The sequence below is a fragment of the Bos grunniens genome, chromosome 9 (assembly GCF_055505025.1).
Source record: "Bos grunniens cultivar Pamir isolate PY7600 chromosome 9, Bosgru_T2T1.0, whole genome shotgun sequence".
In the NCBI taxonomy this organism is placed as follows: Eukaryota; Metazoa; Chordata; class Mammalia; order Artiodactyla; family Bovidae; genus Bos; species Bos grunniens.
Window position 1 is genome coordinate 45602605 of NC_141173.1, and position 22271 is coordinate 45624875.

The 22271-nt window shown below is 41.4% G+C and overlaps 1 protein-coding gene and 1 long non-coding RNA gene across 4 annotated transcripts in view; one reads left to right on the plus strand and one right to left on the minus strand.

Annotated features, from left to right (window-relative positions):
• Positions 1-18743, plus strand: part of PREP (prolyl endopeptidase) — a 129540-nt gene extending 110797 nt beyond the window's left edge. For 2 of the 3 annotated variants that reach the window (XM_086317531.1, XM_086317532.1), the window contains 5 exons: positions 614-750; positions 1799-1893; positions 5113-5244; positions 14209-14365; positions 18000-18743. In XM_086317531.1, coding sequence (XP_086173657.1) covers positions 614-750; positions 1799-1893; positions 5113-5244; positions 14209-14365; positions 18000-18294 — 816 coding nt within the window. In that variant the 3' untranslated portion in view covers positions 18295-18743. Of the gene's footprint in view, positions 1-613; positions 751-1798; positions 1894-5112; positions 5245-14164; positions 14366-17999 lie in introns of all 3 variants that reach the window. The other variant, XR_015133009.1, reaches the window with a different exon arrangement.
• LOC147365910 (uncharacterized) lies at positions 73-4855 on the minus strand. The gene is made up of 5 exons (XR_015133010.1): positions 4567-4855; positions 3411-3546; positions 2685-2942; positions 1678-1907; positions 73-1143 (listed from the first exon to the last, which is right to left on the minus strand). It is a non-coding gene; the product is annotated as an uncharacterized LOC147365910 (long non-coding RNA).
• Positions 18744-22271: the final 3528 nt, after the last annotated feature.

Consider the following 22271-nt stretch of genomic DNA (forward strand, 5'->3'; position numbering starts at 1 on the left):
AAGTGTCATTGTTTAATCAAAACAATAGGATTTCTGTGTTGTTCCTCATCTACTCTATAAAGCTCACACGCATTTTGTTGTTGCTAACATTTATTTAGTAGTTGAACATAGGAAAATGAAGAAGAGTTGAGTGTCTTAACATTTAAAGAGGAGGTTGAATATAAACTGTCTCTCCTAGAGAAATTGTCTTCCTCAATTGGACTGTTTGGCAGAAGAGCCAAATCTGACTTCCCAGCGCTGGGGGGGATGCTCACGAGCAGAGAACTGAACGCCTCTTCTCTTAGTTGGGCCTCGTGGAGACCCTAAGAGGTGGGCATGACAGCCACATTTTAGGGATAAAGAAATAAGGCTGAGAACAGACAACTTGCCTGGGGTCACCTAGCTTTTGATAGTGAATAAGAATTCAAAGTCAAGTCTGCCTGAGTTCACTACTCCACACTGTCTCCATAAAAACTGAAATAGATTTGTCATCACCTAGCCCTTTAGTGGTACTGGATTTTCACTGTGCCACTCTGTGTCTTAAAGAATTTACTACCTACTTTTCCCATGTAAAAGTATTCAAGTGCTTACTCAGGAATGTGAAATCTAACTACTCTGCTTTCTTTTGTTCTAGATTTTCTACCCTAGCAAGGATGGTACAAAGATTCCAATGTTCATTGTGCATAAAAAGGGCATAAAATTGGATGGTTCTCACCCTGCTTTCCTATATGGCTACGGTGGCTTCAACATATCTATCACTCCCAACTACAGGTAAGCGTGGCACCTCTGTGTATCTGATCTTCTGCAAACAGTAGGAGAAGCCAGAGGCTGGTCTAGACTGTGTTTGCACCTGAACCCCCTTCCCTTGGTCCCCACAAATCTTGTCTTTGTTCATTGTGTGTATTTATTAGGCCCATTCTGTGTTGGGAGTTGAGATGAGTAAGGAAATGTACTTACACGTTTTCTTTTCTGAGCCAGTGGATATGCTGGTAGTTTCAGCAGAGACCATCCAAGGTGTAGGAAAAATGTTGAAGTAAAGACCACATGAGTGTCTGGTCTGATCACCTACCTCAGCTCTCCTTCCTGTGATCTTCAGCATCCAGAAAGTTAGCACCCAGACCATCCAGAGCCTCCGGCTGCCGAAGCCTGTCATTTCCCCAGTTACTGAAAGAAAGAATGATAAATTTCAGAAATAGTTTCAAAGAAAAACTAATTTCAGTTACAGCAAGCAGAGAAATAACCTCAGTACTAATACAGTTAGGGTCAGTGGAAAGAGAAGGAGAAAAACATAAAATCTAAATTTTGTAAAGAAGCTTTGTGCTATAGTTTCTTCTGTTTCTGGAAAACATCCTCCAGCCCTGGGCACTCCATTCTTATTTTCTGGTCTGTGTCCTTGATCTCTTCTCTCTCTCTCATGCCTAGTTTAACATGTAAATCTCTGAGAAACCCGTGTAAAATTCATACTTCAGAAAGAGCTTTCTTTTTTCCAACTTAATTTGGAGAAAGATACTGGAAAAAATGGTGTAGCAGGAGCGAGTACTGGGTGCTCACACGAGGGCTGTGTCAGGTGGCTTGGCAGCGTTTTGTTTGCCAAGACAGTTGTTCAAAGTGAGGTATACTGAATGCTCATGAAAATGTCTGAGCTTTGCAGTTAATCAGTCAGAAGTTTTACATGACTTAAGTGAAATATGTACGCACTGGGCTCCCATTCAGATGATACCATGTGTGGAGTGTCTTCAGGGGTGCGTGTGTGGTGGAGGCAGCCAGTGCGATCCTCGCCGGGCACTTCATGGCAGTTAACCCTTTTACCGTCTCGCAGTGTGTCCAGGCTTATCTTCGTGAGACACATGGGTGGTGTCCTTGCAGTGGCCAACATCAGAGGAGGTGGTGAATACGGAGAGACGTGGCATAAAGGTGAGGCGTGTTCTCTGCAGAAACACAAATATGGCGCAGTCTGAGCTGAGGGGTTAGGAGCAGAAGAGACAAGACAGATGAAAAATAAGGATGCTTCCAGACACACTGCTGGCAGTACCCCCCCCTTTCTAATTGAAACTGTAGTTTCAGTGTCTGTTTAAATTAACAGCTCAGGCTTTTCACATTTTCCTTTGCAGTCTATTTTAATGAAGTACATATTTTTCAGAAGCATCCCCTTCATACCATAATCAATTTTTTTAGCAATATATGGGGTACATTTTTATCTATCACTGTCAGAAGTGAGTCTGGGGGATAACTTTTGGTATTTATTGTGTCCTCTGTTAGCCAGATAATGCTAAACAGTGAAAGCCATGCTCTCTTAAAACAGACTGCAAAACCAGGTTATTTTCTCTTAAGAGAAAAGGTCTCTCTAAAATAGAGCTTTCCTAGTCCGTTTGGGCATCTTTTGCTTGTTTTCTCCAAGTTCCCAACACTGCTAACAGATAGCATCCCCCCTAGCGTCACTGCTGGGACTCTATCATGTGCAGTTTTTATTAAACTCAACTCAGCACAGTTGTTAATTCTTTTCTGGTTTTAATGACTCAGTCTCTGGCCTCCTGAAGCATGTATTCTAGTTGCTTGAGGAAATTAAAAACATTATGGCAGTCTTTATTTTTAAAACCCTGTCTTTTCCTTTTCTCTCTATATGGAGCATGCCCTGTTTCCCAGGCTTGTGTGTATCTGAAATGTATAGACAAATCAATAACTTGCAGAAGATGCTCTTCCCTTACCTGATGCCTGTGTTTGGGGGAGGCACCTTCACTCCCCTCTCGACATCAGCCATCATGTAGAAGACAGTCTGCAGGCCTGAGGGCGGACCCCAGTGCCTGGGCTTGATGGGGCAGCACCAGGCAAGGGGACCCTTCTTCCACAGGAAGAGCATCCAAGACCACCCTTCAGATCCATAAACCCACTGTTCTTCTCTGCCTCCTGAGGCCAGAGGCTCTGGTGTGCTGCATCAAATCAGATCAACAAAGATGAGGGTAGATCTGTAAAGAGAATTCTTCCTAAGTAACTATTAGGTGTCAGGAGGCAGGAAAGGCCCAGAACTGACCACTAGGTCTTCAGCGAGCACCCCCAAGGATCAATGTTAGACAGCAAACTATTTGAGCATCTTAGCAAGAGTGAATGTACCCAGTGAACACATGGGCCCCCAGCAGGTGGGCCAACTGCTGCCAGGTGTCATCCCTGAAGGCTTTATTGATTGTCATTGTATTTGAAACAGCATAGAATTTATTGTATAAGTTTGACTTGGACCTGATATTAGAGTTTAATTACACTAAAATCATACTGTGAAACTGTGATATTAAGAGATGACTAAGAAAAGGAGAATAAAAATAAAATCTCAACGTACCATATGTTTGATTTATATCCCAAACCAATATGCTAAGTCTGGAGCCCTTGATTCACCCGATTTTCTGGTTTAAAACTTTTCATGTACACACTTAAACACCTACCTGCATGGACTCCTGACACTGTTGCCTTCTCAAAGGACCCAAGTTCTTCACCGTAAAATTCTTCTGTTCCTTAGGTGGTCCATGGAGCTCTGTTAGGGAAGAGTGCCTCCCCTGGTCTTCGTCAACTTTCTTATCTCTGTATTAAATATAACCAAGTTATTTTCCAAAAGCCTTGTGGGGGGGGAAGTTTGCAGCTTGACTGAAGCTGAAAGTTGCTTACCTGTGTTTAGATTGATCATAGACTTTCTCCCAATTTAGGCAGTGAAAGGACCCCAAATGGACCTTTTCAGTTAGACCCTATCATATTGAACATTGATAAATCTAGATTCCATTCTGTTAATTGAGTTTTAAAATTTAATGCCCTTTAAAAAATATAGTCATATATCCAAAAGTATATTATTCCTGGAAACTAAGTTATCCTAGCCATTCTAATTCACTGATAATTTCTTATTAAAATCTTAATAACATTTGTTTTGATATGAAAAAATTTCTTCAGTAGCACTGCTTCATCCTTAATTGAATTTCTGCAAAAATGGTTATATTTAATCTCAAATATCTAATCAGATCTATGTCTGCTTTTTGTTCATTTCATAGGCAGTTATTTCAGGTATCCATTCCTTTGAAAGCATGACTTCAAGTTTTGGCCTTTATTTTTAGATATTCTAAGACCTTACAGATGTTCCTCTCTTAATGGGTTCATTTGGCTACGAGAAAGCTGAGATTCTCTGGGGAGATGTTTGAGATCCTCTTCATTCAAGACTAGAGAGAAAAAAAAAAACTAGAGAAACTAGGGATTTCCCTGGTGGTCCAATGGTTAAGACTCTGCAGTTCTGCTGAAGCAGGGCATGAGTTCAGTCCTTGGCAGGGGAAGACCCTGCATGCTGCAGGGCCGACAAAGACTAAAACTAATAAGCTACTTTGTGCAGCAACATTCCCCCACCTAATCACCGAATTCCTACTTGTGTTTGTGAGTCACTCAGTCGTGTCCGACTCTGCGACCCTATGGAGTATAGCCCTCCAGGCTCTTCTCTACATGGGGTTCTCCAGGCAAGAATACTGGAGTGGGTTGCCATTCCCTTCTCCAAATTCCTACTTAAGTACTTGAATAAATAGCCGAGAGCAAAATTGGAGAGCTTTAGTTCTCAAAATCACTTACCCATCTCAAAGTCCTGCAGAGAGGAGAGGTAAGACATGAGCCTGTCTGTGCAGAGCACTTTCATCTTCCCAGGGAAGAGGCAGTGAGCTCACCTCCATCGTCACATACTCTGTGGAGCCCATGGAGGACTCAGTTCTGCTCCAAGTCGTGTGTCAGTGAGTCCAGCTCCTCCCAGAACACAAGTTCGTGTTGATGACATGCTTTCTCGTTTTTATTCTCATGGTTGTCTGACATCATAACAGATCATCTGTTCCCATCTGTTCCCTTTGGGGCATTTGCCTTTTAAGTTCTAAGAGATTTTAGAAAAATACAAAGGCACCGTATGGATTAGCAGTTGTGGTACTGATGATGGATTTCCATAGTGCATAAATTGAGGCATTTTTCTAAATGTAGTGTGAGCTCATTGTGTTTAAGTTGATCAGTAGTTGAAACTATGCCTTATCATCATTTGAATTCCTCATCCTTGAATTCCTTTTGCTGATTTTTCTTTTTTTTTTTTTTTAGTATTTTGTTAATTAACTTATCTTTCACTTTGGCACATTATAGGTGGTATCTTGGCCAACAAACAAAACTGCTTTGATGACTTTCAGTGTGCTGCTGAATATCTTATCAAGGAAGGTTACACGTCTCCCAAGAGGCTGACTATTAATGGAGGTTCAAATGGAGGCCTCTTAGTAGGTGAGAACTGGGTGTATTCATTGTACTTTACTAGTTAACTCTTGGAGTTTTCAGGAGTTTGGGCTTTACTTACTTTGGGCTCGTGGATGGTAGCAGTGGTACAGAAAAAGCAAAACCTGTTTGTATTTGGGTATCTAATAAATGACAGTATGAAGACGCAACTACTGACTCAGCTCATCAGAGCCTGAAAAGCCATTCCTCCTCCCTGTTCTGAGCTCTTCTGGACCACAGTTCTCACCCTCCCCTGGGTGGGACTCCCTTCCCACAGACCAAGCCCACAAGTCTCTAGAGTTAAGGCAGCACAGGACTGAATCAAATACCACCCCTCTGACTATGCTACCCACCTGTGATCATTAGGTATAAATGCCAGTTGAATACCTAATGCCATGGGATGCTAAACGCTGTGGGTGCAGAGAAAGAAGTCATAAAGGAAAATGAGGTCCATGCAAAGACAGATCCACAGCTTAAAAATAATGAAATAGCCACATAGTTTACCCTTGCTGAGCACCTTGTGTGCCAGGCCCAGTGCTGAGCCCTTGACGTGCATGCAGCCTGGGAGATGGGCTCTGAGAGGCAGAGTAGCTTGCTAGTGTGGTGGTGATGCTGGGGTTGATGATTAGCACCATGGTTTTAGATTCTGCTCTTTTAACCTCTATGTGGCACTGCCTCTAAGTAGATTTTCCAATTTTTTGGTAGTTAATGAAATTTCACTTTGCTTTTGTCTCTCAGCAGTACTTAACTCTGCAGTGGACATTTATAGTGGGCCTGACCTCTGCTTGCTGGGTCCTACCTCCAGTGTCACTAGGAGATGAGGGGTCATTTTACAAATGTAGATCAGCTTAAAGAGACTCAACCTAAAAAGCACATGTGACAGTTTTCAGCTTTCAATTCTGTTCTCAGGGGATTTTGACATTCACTGTTTCCTTGTCTTTGAAATATACTGATTCGTGTTAAAACCTGAATTCCTGCCCTTACTTTTCTACCCCTTACTTTTTTACCCCAATATAATATAGACTTGGAAAAAACATTTTCCCATGGAGGTATATGTATATGTCCAAAATAATTTGTTTAAATTTGAAAAGGGTAGAGATGTGGCCAAGATGGCGAGCCTTTGAGCCATGGGCACACCAAAATTAACAACTATTTACAGAACAACTACGAGAACAACCTGAAGACTAACAGACTAACATTTTCTACAACTGAGGATACAAAGAAGGAACCACAATGAGATGGGTAAGGAGGGACAGATGCGTAGTACAGTCAAGACCTACAACCTCAGGCAGGCAGCCCACAAATGGGAGGATAATCACAACTGCAGGATAATCCTTCCCAAAGAGAGAGAGGTTCAAGACCCACAGAAGGTTCCCCAGTCTAGAGACCCCTCACCAGGAAGACAAGCCCCCAGAACATCTGGCTATGATCTTCCTTTCAGGAGAGCCAGAGGGCTGTGGGAGATAGAGACTCCACTCTTAGAGTGCACACAAAATCTCACATGCTCTGAGCCCCGGCATATGGGCAGTGATTTGAAAGGAGCCTGGTCAAATTTCCTTGCTAATCTGGGAGAGCCTCCCAGAGGGGCAGGAGGCAACTGGGACTCCTAGTGGGGACACAGATGCTGGGGGTAGCCATTTGGGGGAACTTATTTGACCACAAGGACACTGGTGCTGAGAAGCACCATTTTGGAGTTCCCCTCCTGGCTACCATCAGCACTCTACCCACCAGCAGACTGGCACCAGCTCTGCTCATGCACATACCAGGCCTTGCCTGCCAGCATACCGAAAGTAGTTGGCCCTGCCACCACAGAAGGCCACACAGCCTACAGAAGAGGCACCCTACACCATGTGACGGGGTCACCACATGGGAGTCTGCTGCTCTTGTGGAACATCAGCTACATGGGGGTACTTGGCCAAGCTGAGTACACATAACCAACCCACCTCATACACAGAGACAAAATTAGGTGAAATGAAAAGACAGAACTATGTTCTAAACTAAGGAGGCAAGATAAAACCCCTAGAAGAAGAACTAAGCAAGTGGAGATAAGCAGTCTTATCCAATAAAGAGCTCAAGGTAATGATCATAAAGATGCTCCACAAACTCAGGAGAAGAATGGATGAACATGGTGAGAAGTCTAACAGTTAGAAAATAAAAAGAAGAGCCAAAAAGAGGTGAAGACTACAATAACTGAAATTAAAAATGTATATATATATACTAGTAGGAATCAACAGCAGAGAAGGCAATGGCACCCTACTCCAGTACTCTTGCCTGGAGAATCCCAGGGACGGAGGAGCCTGGTAGGTTGCCATCTGTGGGGTCACACAGAGTCAGACACGACTGAAGCAGCTTAGCAGCAGCAGCAGGAATCAACAATAGATTAGATGATACAGAGGAATGGATCAGAGACATGGAAAACAGAATAATGAAAATCATACAAGCTGAACAGAAAAAAACAGTTCTAAAAAAAATGAGAACTTCAAAAACAAACTTACAGTTATTAGAGGAAAAAGGGGAGGCAGGGATAAGTTAGGAGTGTGGGATTAACAAAGACACACTACTATATATAAGTAATCAGCAAGGACCTACTGTATAGCACAGGGAACATATGTTCTATAATAACCTATGTGGAAAAGAATCTGAAAAAGAATGGATATGTGTATATGTATATGTGAATCACTTTGCTGTACACCTAAAATACACACAACATTGTAAATTAACTATAGTATAAAATAAAATGTTAAAAAACATATTTATGCACCCAACATAGAAGTACCTAAATGTATAAGGCAAATATTGATGACATAAAGGGAGAAACCGAAGAGTAAAACAATAACAGGAGGCTTTAGTATTCCATTTACTTCGATGGATAGACATTCCAGACAGAAAATCATTAAGGAAATACTGACTTTAAAGATACATTAGATTAGATAGAATAAATGGATTAAGAACATTCTATCCAAAAGCATCAGAATACACATTCTTTTCAAGTGCACATGGATCATTCTCCAGGATAGATCATATGCTATGCCACTAAATACATCTGAATAAATTTAAGAAGGTTGAAATTACATCAAACATCTTTTCCAACCACAACAGTGTGAGATTAGACATCAACTACAAGGAAAAACTGCAAAAGACAGAGACTAAACAATATGGTACTGAGCAACCAGTGGGTCACTGATAAAGAGAAAATTAAGAAGTACTTAGAGACAAATGAAAATGGAATCTAACCTAACACCTAAAGTGACTACAATAATAAAAATTAGAGCAGTAAAAGAGACAAAAACAGTACAAAAGATCGATAAAACTAAGAGCTGTTTCTTTGAGACGATGAAAAAATTTTATTAGACTTTTACCAGACTCATCAAGAAAAACAGAGAGGGCCCAAAGAAAATCAGAGATGAAAGAGAAATCACATCCAACACCATAAAAATGCAAAGGATACTAAGATACTATGAATAATTAGTCACAATAAAGTGGACAACCTAGAAGAAATGGATAAGTTCCTAGAAACTTACAATCTCCCAAGACTGAATCAGGAAAAAAATATCAACAGACCAATTACCAGTAATGAAGTTGAATCAGTAAATTAAATTAAAAAGAAAACTCCCAGCAAACAAAGAGTCCAGGACCAGATGTCTTCACGGGTGAATTCTATGAAACATTTAGAGAAAAGTTAACACCTGTCTTCTCAAACTGTTCCAGAAAACTGAAGAGGAAGGAGCGCTTCTGAACTCATTTTACAAGGTCAGCATCACCCTGATATTAAAACCAAAGATACCACACACAAAAAAAGAAAATTGCAGGTCAATATCATTGATAAACACAGATATACAAAGCTTCAAAGTCTTAGCTAGCCAAATTCACCCATACATTGAAAGGCTCATACACTATGATCAAGTAGGATTTATCTCAGGGATGTAAGGATGGTTCAATATCTTTTGACAAAATTCTACATCCATTCGTGATTAAGAACTCTTAACAAAATGGGTATAGAGAAACACATCTCAACATAATAAAGGCCATGTATGACAAGTGCTAATATCATACTCAACAGTGAAAAGCCAAAAGCATTTCCTCTAAGGTGGGGAACAAGAAAAGGGTCTTATTGAGACAAGAGAGTCACTCACCACTCCTGTTAACATTATATGGGAAGTCCTATCCACAACAGACAGGAAAAATAAACAAAAGTAATCCAAATTAGGAAAGGAGTCAAACTGCCACTGTTGGCAGGTGATATGGTACTGTATGCAGGGAATTCTAAAGACACCATCATAGAACTAAGTAAGTTGCACAATATAAAATCAATATATAGAAATCTGTTGCACTTCTATACCTTAACAAATTGTCAGGAGAAATTAAGAAAACAGTCCCATTTAAAATTGCATCAAAAAGAATAAAATACCTAGTAATAAATCTAAACAAAGAGGTGAAAGACCTGTACACTGAAAATTGTTAAGACATGATGAAACTGAAGGTGACACAAACCAATTAAAAGATGTACTATGCTCATAGATTTGAAAGAGTTAATATTGTTAAAATCACCTTGCTGCCCTGCAATGTACAGAATCAGTGCAAATCCTATCAAAATATCGATGGCAATTTTGCAGAACTAGAACAAATAAGAAACACAAAAGACCCCAAATAGCCAAAACAATATTGAAAAAGAAGAACAAAGCTAGAGGTATCATGTTCATTGATTTCAAACTGTACTGCAAAACTCTAGTTACCGAAACAATATGGTACTGGCATAGAAACAGACATAAAGGTCAATGGAACAAAATAGAGAACCCCAAAATAAACCCACATATATAGTCAATCTACAACAAAGGAAGGAAGAATATACAGTGGAAAAAAGATAGCCTTGTCTATAAATGGTGTTAGGAAAACTAGACAGTTTCATGCAAAAGAGTCAAACTGGACTACTTTCTTGCATCGTATATGAAAATAAACTCAAAATATTTATAAAAACTGAAGCCATAAAACCTGTTGAAGAAACCATAAGCAGTACACTGAATTGGTCTTCATGAAATTGTTTTGGATATGTCTCCTCAGGCAAGGGAAACAAAAGCAGAACAAACAAATGGGACTGTAGCAACCTAATAAGCTTTTGCACAGTGAAGAAAACTACCAACAAAATGAAAAGGCAGCCTACTGAACCTGAGAAAGTATTTACAGACAATATGTCTGCTAAGAGCTTAATGTCCCAAATAGCCTAAGAACCCACAGAACTCAACACCAAAAACAAACAGTTAACAATGAGCAGAGGGCCTAAGTAGACATTTTTCCAGAGAAGATACACTTACGGCCAATAGACACATGAAGATATGCTCAGTGTTACTAATCATCAAGGAAATGCAAATCAAAACCACAATGAGACGCCGCCTCACATCTACCAGTAGGACTAGTATCCAAAGGACAACAAATAATCTGCGTTGACAAGGATGCAGCGAAAGGGAACCCTCACACACTGGTGGGAATGTAACTGTTCTCCACTATACGGAACAGGATGAAGGCTCCTTAAGTAAAAATAGAGCAGCTATATGATTCAGCAGTTCCACTTCTGGGCAGTTTTTTTCAAAGAAGTCAAAACCACTAATTCAAAAAGATATGTACCCTGATGTTCATTGTAGTATTATTCACAATGGCTAAGATATGAAAGCAACCTAAGTGTCCACTGATAAATTAATGGACAAAGAAGATTTATATGTATAATATACACACAGTGGAATATTACTCAGCCATAGAAAAGAATGAAATCATGCTATTTGCAACAACGTGAGTGGACCTAGAGGGTATTATGCTAAGTAAAATAAGTCAGAGAGAGACAGTTACCGTGTGATTTCACTTACATGAGAAATGTAAAAACACAGTTGAGCAAACAGACTAATAATAGATACAGAAAAATTATTGGCTGCCAGAGTGGAGTGGGATGGAAAGATGAGTGAAATAAATTAGGGCAATTGAGAGGTACAAACTCTGTGATAAAATATCTCAGAGATATACTATACAGACAGGGAATATAGTCAGTATTTAATACCTTTGTGTGATGAGATGGTAACTAGGCTTATGGTGATCATTTTGTGATGCATAAAAATACCAAATCGCTGTTTTACACCTGAGACTAATACACTTTATGTCAGTTATACTACAATTTAAAGAAAAAATAAATTGAGAAAGGATGTGGATAATATTCTTAAATACCAAATAACCACAAATTTATCTATTCAACAAATATGTACTGAGCAAGTGCTGGGCATTTTTTCAGATACTGGAAATATGTCGGCAAATGAAACAGACAACACCTTCACGGAGCTTTCATTCTAGTTGGTTGAGGCAGGCGACATGAGGTGCCTAAGGCCAGCATGCGGCCCGGAGACCCGTGTCTGCGGCTAGGCACAGCGAGCAAGGGCGAGTGATGGGAGAGGTCAGGGATGGTGGGAACCTACACCAGGCAGGACCTCACTGCTGTCAGAGAGAACACGGTTTACTCTGAAATGAGAAGCTTTGGTGAGTTTTGAGCAGAGAAGTGGCATATAACTTGACATGTTTTAAAGTCAGGATCATGGATTGATCCATTGCTATGTGAGGGTAGGCAGAAGAGGCAAGGCCAGAAAAGCAGGAGACCAGCTAGGTGGCTTCTGTCTCAGTGAGAGAAGATGCTGGCATGGACCTGGGTGTGATGATGGAAGTAATAAGTGGTCTGATTCTTAGTATATTTTGAATTTGAGCCAACTAAATTTTCATATGAATTAAACAAGTATTAATATAAAAGAAAGAACAACTTAGGGTGATCTAAACTATTTAATGGGATGTTGAAAGTTGTTGATTTTACTAGTGGGAGAATTGTGTTGTAATTTACTGGTTCATCCAATAAGTCCATTTTTGGAGTTGTATTTTCAGGAATTGGTTTATGCCTTTTAATAAACCAGGTCCTTTATGGGACCTTCAGAGATAGAGTTTGTCCATCAAGATGCTAAAGTGCTTATTTAAAAGAACATCTTCCTGCCCCTCCCACCTCTGAGTGGGGAGGAGAAGATCTAGGACTCAGAACTCGGGTATCTGAATAAGCACTGACATCTAAACTGCAGTGGGAACTCTTTCTTGCCAGAGGCAGGAAAAGTTCACATCTCTTGACTAACTCCTAGTCATGCCAGCTTCGACGTTGCTTCCTCCCAGAGCCTCCCCAACTTCATTATGCTGGCTTACACCCTTCTTCTGTAGTGCCCGCACTTTCTCAACAAAGTGAATGCCACACTGTAACTGCCCATTCACTTCTTTTATCTTTCCCACTAAATTATTCACGGACATATCCCCAGGCCCCATGCCTAGTACAAGGCACATGGCAGATGTTCAATAAACATTTATTGAATTACCAAAAAATTAATTTTTTAAGTATACAAAGAAGAGCATTTTTAAAACAGGACAAGAAAATATGTCAGTATCTGACAGAGCTCTGAACTGGGTCTTAGGCTCTGTTCTGCTTCGAGCTATACCTGTATCAACTGTTGCTGTTTACAACACTTCTGATGCCAAATGCAGGAAGGGGTGGGGGGGTGGGTCCCACACCAACCAATACTCCCAGCTCTCCAGACACCAACTGGGTGTCGCACAATTCAGTTCCATTCTGACACTACCCAGAGTTAGCACAGACCCATAGGACAGTCCCCACTGCAGACACCAATCACAAGTCCTGGACTTCTCATATTGCTGATTGATGGCTATAAATTGGGGTTTCCCAGGTCCCCCTCCTCGAGTTAAATAATTTGATAGAACTCAGGAACATTCTTAGGGCTTCCCTGATAGCTCAGGTGGTAAAGAATCTGCCTGCAATGCAGGAGATCCCAGTTCAATTCCTGGGTCAGGAAGATCCACTGGAGAAGGGATAGGCTACCCACTCCAGTATTCTTGGGCTTCCCTTGTGGCTTAGCTGGTAAAGAATCTGCCCTCAATGCAGGAGACCTGGGTTCAATCCCTGGGTTAGGAAGATCCCTTGGAGAAGGGAAAGGCTACCCACTCCAGTATTCTAGCCTGGAGAACTCCATGGACTGTATAGTCCATGGGGTCACAAAGAGATGGACACGACTAAGTGACTTTCACTTTCAGGACCACTCTTACATTTACCATTTTGTTATAAAGGATAAAACTTGGGAACGAGTCAAAGGAGATGTATAGCTGGGGCAGGTGCGTGCCAAGCCTCCATGCCCTGTTGGTGTACCACGGTCCCAGCACCTCCATGTGTTCACCAACCCAGGAGCTCTGAAACTCCATTGGTTTTTATGAAGGTTCTGTTATATAGGCTAGACTGATTAAATCAGTAGCCATGAATCACTATCTCCAGCCCCGCTGCTCTCCCCAGACATCAGGGGTGGAACCCAAAGATCCAATCCTCCTATCACATGGTTGGTTCCTTGGTCAACCAGCCCCCATCCTGAAGCTGTCTAGGAACCCAGAAAGAGCAGCCTCATTAGCATGAACTCAGATATGGTTGAGAGGCATTAGTTATGAATTATGAAAAATACTCCTCTCACCTTGTCACTCAGGAAACTCTCAAGGGTTTTAGATCTGTTCTAGGAACCAGGGACAAAGATTAAATAGCTATTTCTTTCTCTGTCACAATATCACAGGCTAGTTTTGAGATCCCACATAAGTTTGTTAATATCCTGCATCACCTGTGAAAGCAGCTAGGGATGGGAGCAGCACAGATTTTACAGGACGTCCAAGAGGTTTTCATGAAGAGTTACGTGTCCACTACTGATGAAAATATTCCACCCCTCGGATGTATACTAGAAGCTGGGGAAAGCTTGTAGACTCTTGGGCAAGTGATTTCTGATAGTTTCTTCCTGTGCTTTTGGGAAAAAAGACCATCAGGATTCAGAAAACATTTAAGTGTTGTTTTGTTCTCTTTCGGTTTTGTTTATGACAGATGTTTAACGATGGACGACCTGCTTTTTCTATCTTGATTCTTAGCTACCTGTGCCAATCAGCGTCCTGACCTCTTTGGTTGTGTTATTGCCCAAGTTGGAGTAATGGACATGCTGAAGTTCCATAAGTATACCATTGGCCATGCCTGGACGACTGATTATGGGTGCTCAGACAACAAACAACATTTTGAATGGCTTATCAAGTAAGGTTTTGATTCATATTGATGTATTTGTGTTGCTAACGATTTGATGTCAGAATACTGAACATAGTCAAAAGGGAATGTTTGACTGTCCCCTTCAGTATCTCATGTTTACAAGGAATTCACTGCAAAAGTAGGCTAGGTGGTGGGGATACTTATCTGTCTTCCTAGTTCTGATCTGGTCTTGAACAAAAATAACAAGGATGTGATGGCAGAATTCTAAAGACAGTCCCCCAGGATTCCTGTCCCCCCTGGTTCTTCAGTGGTTGACTGATCTATGGACTGCTCTGCAGGGACTTTGCAGATTAAATGAAGATTACTAATCAGCTGACCAGAATGGAAAAATTGTCCTGGATTATCAAGAGGGCCTAATCTAATGACAAACCCTTAAAGGCAGGGCACTGTCTCTGGCGAGAAGAGTCAGGGATGCAGCAGAAAAGATGAGAGAAACTGGAAGCACGAGGAGACCCAGACCCACCATTGCTGGCTTTGAAAATGGAGGAAGGGGGCCTTTACAAGCTGATATCACCCCCAACCAACAGCTGGCAAAGAAATGAGGACCTCAGTCCTACAGCCTTGTGGAGCTGAATTCTGCCAACAACTGAAATGAGTCCAGAAGTAGATTTTTCCCTAGAACTTCTTAATAAGTGCCCAGCTAGCCAACAACTTAACTTCAACCTTGAGACAGCCAGAGAACCCAGGCAAACCAACTCAGACTTCTGACTTATTATGAGATGAGAAATCTGTGTGGTTTTTGTTGAGCCAGCAATTAAAAACTAATTTTTAAAAAGGTATCATTATAACATTATATATATATGTATATATATAGGCTTCTTTTTCTCAATTAAAAAATAAGGAAATAGGACTATATGCAATTACTACTGCTGCTGCTAAGTTGCGTCAGTCGTGTCTGACTCTGTGCTACCCCATAGACGGCAGCCCACCAGGCTCCCCTGTCCCCGGGACTCTCCAGGCAAGAACACTGGAGTGGGTTCCCATTTCCTTCTCCAGTGCATGAAAGTGAAAAGTGAAAGTGAAGTCGCTTAGTCATGTCTGACTCTTAGTGACCCCATGGACTGCAGCCCACCAGGCTCCTCCATCCATGGGTTTTTCCAGGCAAAAATACTAGAGTGGGGTGCCATTTCCTTCTCCAGGGAATTTCCCTGACCCAGTGTTGGAACCCACATCTCCTGCCTTGGTAAGTGGATTCTTTCCCACTGAGCCACCTGGGAAGCCCATATTTGAAACTACTGCATTATTGAAATATTTATATCCCTCAACCACTTCGGCGATAACGGTGAGAAAATGGCAAACATCTAGATTCTCAAGACTGTAAGCTGCATTCTTCTTTGGCTCTTGATTCTGTTTACTTCCCGCAGCAGGGATCTGGGGAGTTTTACCAGCTACCGCTGGTAGGGACTGCCCTTGGAATAGCATCAGGAGCCTGTGTCCCCTGTCCCAGTCTTCTCAGTCAACTATAGATTTTGATACAATAACTTCATTTCTCAAGTCAGGTTTTTTTTCCTTCATTTGATGTGCTTTGTATGGCTAGTTCTCCACTTAGATATTTGGCTAAAATGACTTGGATTTTTTTTAATTGAATACTTTCAAACTACTAAATTCTGTTCTGTAGGAGGGGGAAAAGTTTAACTTTAAAAATATACAAGTAACCCCACTGACACATCCTGGTGAAAGCTGAATATCTGAAGGAGTCATAGTTCAAATTAACTTAGAGAAAATAGGCACTTCGGGAGTGAGGTCCCATTTGTACTCAGTTGAAAAGACTAAATTAATTGTATGTTGAAGGCAACAAAATAGTCACTGGATCCCAATACTTCTAAAATTAATTTGAAAGCAATAAAAGAGAGTTCTTAATATTTTTTCTGTCAAGACATCAGTGATACTCCTATTTCAGACCTTAATTTTTCCAGCCTAGTACTCACAGGGCTGCATGTCCTCTCATCTGCACCCAGGTGAGCAGAGAACTGAATCCACTATACTGGAGGGGATCCCCCCGAAAAAAGATCTAGATTTTGAAGTTTGTCAATAGCTGGGATAAATAAAGCCTAACAGACTTTTTTTTTTCCTACAGAACTTCTCAGAATCTTTAATACATAAATGTGGTATGTGAATCTTGAGGTAGAGAGAGGTGTTATTCGTAAAAAGACTTTCAAGCTTGTTTTCCCACAGAACTAACCCTTATCTGGAGGACCGGGGTTGATCCAAAAATCCTCTGAAGTGAGATCAGAAAACAGATCCATTGTCACCCCCATCTTACCTGTTAGGAGACTAAACCCCAGAAGATTTTAGTCTTGACCTGGTTAACTGAGCAGAAATTTTACTATTTTTGCCTTTTCACTCTACAAAATAAAACTCTACTAAAATAGTTTATCCATTAATACTGAACACTGCAAAATAAGACAGCCTTATTCACTAAAAAGTAAAGAAGAAATACTCAAGAGATTTCTTTCACTTTAGTTAATTAGCATCAAGCATTTAATCTGATTGTACTTAGTTTTTAAAAACCTTTTGTTAACTGCAAATTTATCTTGTGCTTCAGAAGGTTCCTCCAACACTAACTTTCTCACCATTGGCCAAGGTCAGTTTCTGCTGGACTGTGAGCCAGCAGGTCAGCGGCCCAGCTCAGGTTCTCTGTTTTCAGACAGAAACTAGGCCCGGGGCGGGGGACCTGTGTTCTTCCTAAGTCTATCAAGCTGAGATCAGAATAAAGATTTTATAGATACCAAACAGGCAGAAAGCTGCCAGACACTGTGGACTTCAAATTCTTCAACAAAAGAAAGGCTTGCACCTATTATATCCATAGTTAGTGATTTAAAAGAACAATCAGCAAGATGGGAGTCAGGAACTAAGAGATACAAACTACTGTGTATAAAATGAATAAGCTGCAAGGATGTGCTGTACAGCACAGGCAATAGAGCCATTATTTTATAACTTTAATTGGAGTATAATCTCTAAGAATATATTGAATTACCTGAAACTAATATTGTAAATCAACTATGAGTGAGTGAATTCGCCCAGTCGTGTCTGACTCTTTGCAACCCCATGGACTGTAGCCTACCAGGCTCCTCCATCCGTGAGATTTTCCAGGCAAGAATACTGGAGTGGGTTGCCATTTCCTTCTCCAGAAGATCTTCCCAACCCAGGGATTGAACCCAGGTCTCCCACATTGTAGGCAGACGCTTTACCGTCTGAGCCACCAGGGAAGTCAGTATCAACTATACTTCAATTTAAAATGTTTTCTCGTGTAATAATAAAGGGACAACCAGTCCACTTCGTTGCAGCGAAAAATTCAGCCTGAAGAATATGAAAATATTCACCTCAAGACAATCAGTTTGCATATAGTTTGGGTTGTTCCAGCAGCCCTGTGAGTTTCTTTCTTACACAGTCTTCCAAAGTGGGGACCAGATAAATAACAGGGCTCCCCAGCCTCCAATAGCCCTGGCCAGTCACAGCCCACCAATGTCTGCAGTGGTCACCCGGTCACCCAGGGACCAGCTGGTCACAGTCCTGATGAACGACACAGGTATCTGTGCCCACCAGTCCCGTGACTAACCTAGTGGACACGCACAGCTCTCATTTTGATACCTGGCCTCACGGAAGTGCCTTTGCCTTTCAGATATTCTCCACTGCACAACGTGAAGCTGCCAGAGGCAGACGACATCCAGTACCCGTCCATGCTTCTCCTCACCGCAGACCATGATGACCGCGTGGTCCCGCTTCACTCCCTCAAGTTCATCGCCACCCTTCAGCACCTCGTGGGCCGCAGCCGGAAGCAGAACAACCCCCTGCTTATCCATGTGGACACCAAGGCGGGCCATGGGGCCGGGAAGCCCACAGCCAAAGTGATAGAAGAAGTCTCAGACATGTTTGCATTCATAGCACGCTGCCTGAACATCGACTGGATTCAGTAAATGGCATCTCTTTCTTCCTCCTCCGCCGCAGAAAACCTCAAGGGCTCTCACACCATTAAACCGAGAAACCACTGGGCGCAGCGCCTCCCCACATAAACACTATTCTGCACCCACGGGCTGCAGTTGACCAGAACTGCTGCAGGAATTTTATCTTTTCTAGGCTTCTCCTTTTTAGCAGGCCCTTGGCATTTCTTTCTCCACCCTGTGCAGGCACATGTTTTAAAAGAGGGGGAAAAAAGGCATGTTTGGATACATAGCTAATGGCAGCGAACACATTGTGAACATTAGATTGCTGAACTCAGAGTCGTAGTCGGGCATACTTCATATAGAGCACCTCAATGAAATTTGCTTCTATAACCATAACCAGTGTACCTTTAAATAAATGTGAGAATTGTTCTCATAAAAAGAGACTTCTTTCCAACAATAATAAATGTTATTTAAGAATGGGAGGTTTTTCTCTGGTTCCTTTGTATTGAGTGGCGACCCCAGAACTGCCATCCTTCTGCATGCATCATGTCACTTCTCTTTGGGAATAAGCAGTGAAGTCAGACTGTCAGCCCTGTGCTGAGGCTGAGTGCGTCCACCCAGCTCCCTCGTTTGTGCTGAGGAGGCTGTTAGAGGCAGCTCGCTGGCTTACGTGTTACCCCCTCAGACAGCTGATCCAGGCTCATCTGGTTTGGATGCCCCCTAAAAATCAGTGGACCTAGGATTATTCACCCATTTGTCTGTCAGTTTGGTTACAGAGTATTCCTGGGAATCATAGTACAGAGGTTCATAAACAAAGAGACCACATGAGTGAATGGTCCAAACATATGTTATAATCAGAAATCTCAGCAACTGCCAAGCACTTCTTATCCCCATAGACTACTTCCTGGAAATAAAACCAGTAATACTTTTTAAAAAGTTTTGGTGTCTCCCCAACCTTAAATCTTCAAGAGAAAGATAGACCATTCCTCAAACTTGTCCACATAAGGCATTTTGGGGAGTATTTCATGAAATACCATTCCTTTGGGTATCATTTTGGGAAGCAGTAATCTAATTTATGAAAAAAAAAAAGAAACAGCTTCTTTGTCTTGCTTCATCTAATATCACAAAAGTTAATTACTATTTGTATAAAATAACCTTAAAAAATTAGCTTAAAAGATTACTTCATTGATAGCTTGTTCTTTCTCAGGTAAGTGCTATCTTCCAAAGTATACATATGTGTGCTTCTCCTGAGATCTCTACCTCTCAAACTGGTCTATGCCTGTCACTACATACAAGTACAGTTGAAATGTGGCTACATGTTTCGGCTTTTCTGGAGTCATGTTTTCTATTATTATTTGTTTAAATAAGCACTGCATATAATGCAGCTGTCACTGACAATATGATTATAAGCCACCCCCACCGCCCCACCCATCGCCAGAGAAGAAGGGTGCCAGTAGCCAGCAATGCATGCAGGGCCTGAGAGCAGCAGCAGCTACCTGCAGGGATGCTAACACTAGCTGACTGCCATGTTACCATGTAACTGCTGACCAATGTGACAGAAAAAAAAAAAAGTATAGATTAGCTAAAGCAGCCTTTATCCTAGACCAGCCGGGTCATTTGAGGTGCAGGCAGCCAAGATGTACCCATTCAAGTGCAGAGCATTTTCAAGTTTGCCCAGAATCCACTTTCCCACTGAGGTTTTCTTCTTAATAGCAGAAAGTGGAAGTATAATGTGTAGAGTCTTAGCTTCAGAAGAAATCAGACCCAGGTTCAAATCCCAACTGTCCTTTAGTAACTGGTGATTATGAGGAATAAACAAGCTAATACAAGTGCCTAGCATATAACTGGACTCCATTTGGGAGTTCTCTTTCCCAAGCTGATTTTCATTTCTAGAGTTTAGCTGGGCAGCTGAGCCCACAAACTGAAGGTAGCTTTTTAAAACCTAAAGTGCTGGATGACTTAGAGGCTGGGCTCCTCCCTGGGTCTCAGGGTGTCTTCCCTATTAGACATCACCTCCATATCCTATATTCTGTCCCTCTGCTCTGTCTTATGTTGTTCTATGGTGTTTTGAGGAAAAAGCCACATACATTGCCCAGGCAGTCTGCTTCGTCACAGGGCCTTGAAAACACTCCAAGGGCATTTGCTACCTTAGTAAGATAAAGTCACATTTATGATGTTTATTATGTACGCACTTAGAATATTGTAAAACTTTGCAATTAGTCATGTTTCTTAATACTCCCACTAAAGCTTAGGCAGTTACACAAAAATGGTGGAGCTGCTAGTATGAAAACTTACATTTCAACTAAGAAAGTGTCACCAATCACTCCATGTTTATCAGATAATTTTACCAGCCTTGGGGATTTCCCCGGGAAGACCACAGAGCTGATGCCCAGAAAGCTTACAGAGCCTCAGAGATGAGTTACCTTGAGGCCAGGAAGCTGTCAGAAGGCCACAGGTCGGACTGCAAGAAGGTCGGCAGCCAGGCCAATAGGAATGAGGGCTGAGACCAATGAGTAAGAATACTGAGCTGTGTTTGCATCCATTCAAATTCTAGAGGCTGGGAGTGCAAAGAAAAAAAGTCCTGCCCTGACGAAGCTGACACTTCAGTGGGAGGAGACGGATGATAAACTGCCTCATTTAATCCCCTGTGCTCAAAGCATTCCAGGTGTGCAGAGATGTTTGTCCTCAAACATAAAACCACATACTACCATTACCCCCACTTAGCAAAGGTCCAGCTTCCCCAGACAGGAAGTAAGCGGCAGAGCAGTGAACCCTGGCAGCAGGACAATGGAGACAGCACTCTTACCCACTAGCCTAGTAAGAAAATAGAAAAGCATGAGGGGTCCTATTCAAGACGGTGACTAGAAGGTCCTGAACTTACCTCCTCCCACAGACACATGTAATCGACAGTTACATACAGAACAATGTGTTTTGAAAGAAATCCAATAACTAGATGAGCAACCCCAACACATCAGATGAACGAGAAGAAACGCACATCAAACCAGGTAGGAGAGGCAGAGACAGTCTTTCTATACACCCCACCCCTGACATGGCCACCCACAGTCAGGAGGAAACCCACCACTCCAAGCTTCTCCATGACGAGAAAATGGTTTGGACCATATATCAGGCACTCCAGCTTTTAAGACTTGCATCTAAGAGATAAGCCTCCAAAATATTTAGCTTTGAAAGCCAATGGGACTTGCATCCATGAGACCCACCAAGATATAGCAAACAAGAAAACATTTTAAAATTTTCTCTTGGTTTTTGCCCTCTACGCATTATTTTTAATTTGGAAGATAAAAAGCCCTAACAGAATTTTATTAAATGTCTTTTTAAAATGTCTCACACCAGTCAGGATGGCCATCATCGAAAAGTCTACAAAATAAAAGCTAGAGAGGATATAGAGAAAGGGTACCCTCCCACACTGTTGGTGGGAATGTAAATCGATACAGTTGACATTGGTACTCTGGAAAACAATATGGAGGTTCCTTAAAAAGCTAAAAATAGTTACCATTTGATCCTACAGTCCCAATCCTGGGTACATATCCAGAAAAGACAAAAACTCTAATTTGAAAAGAAACATGCACCCCAATATTCACAGAAGCACTATTTACAATAGCCAAAATACGGAAGCAACCTAAATGTTCATTGACAGATGAATGGATAGAGAGTCCCCAAGGACTCCACACAAAAAGATCTAATAAATGAATTTAGCAAATATGGGATTAACTCTCAGAAACTGATTGCATTCACACTAACAATAAAATATCAGAAAAGGAATGTAAAAAAGAAACAATACTCTTAACATTGCATCAAAATATATATATATATGAATAAACCTGACCAAGTTTTATTTTATAGTTAAGAACTATAAAATATTAATAAAGGAAATAAAAGATGATTCAAAGAAAAGATATCCCATGCTCTTGGACTGAAATAATATTGCTAAAATGGCAGTACTACCCAAAGTAATCTACAGATTTAATTCAATCCCTATCAAATTGACCATG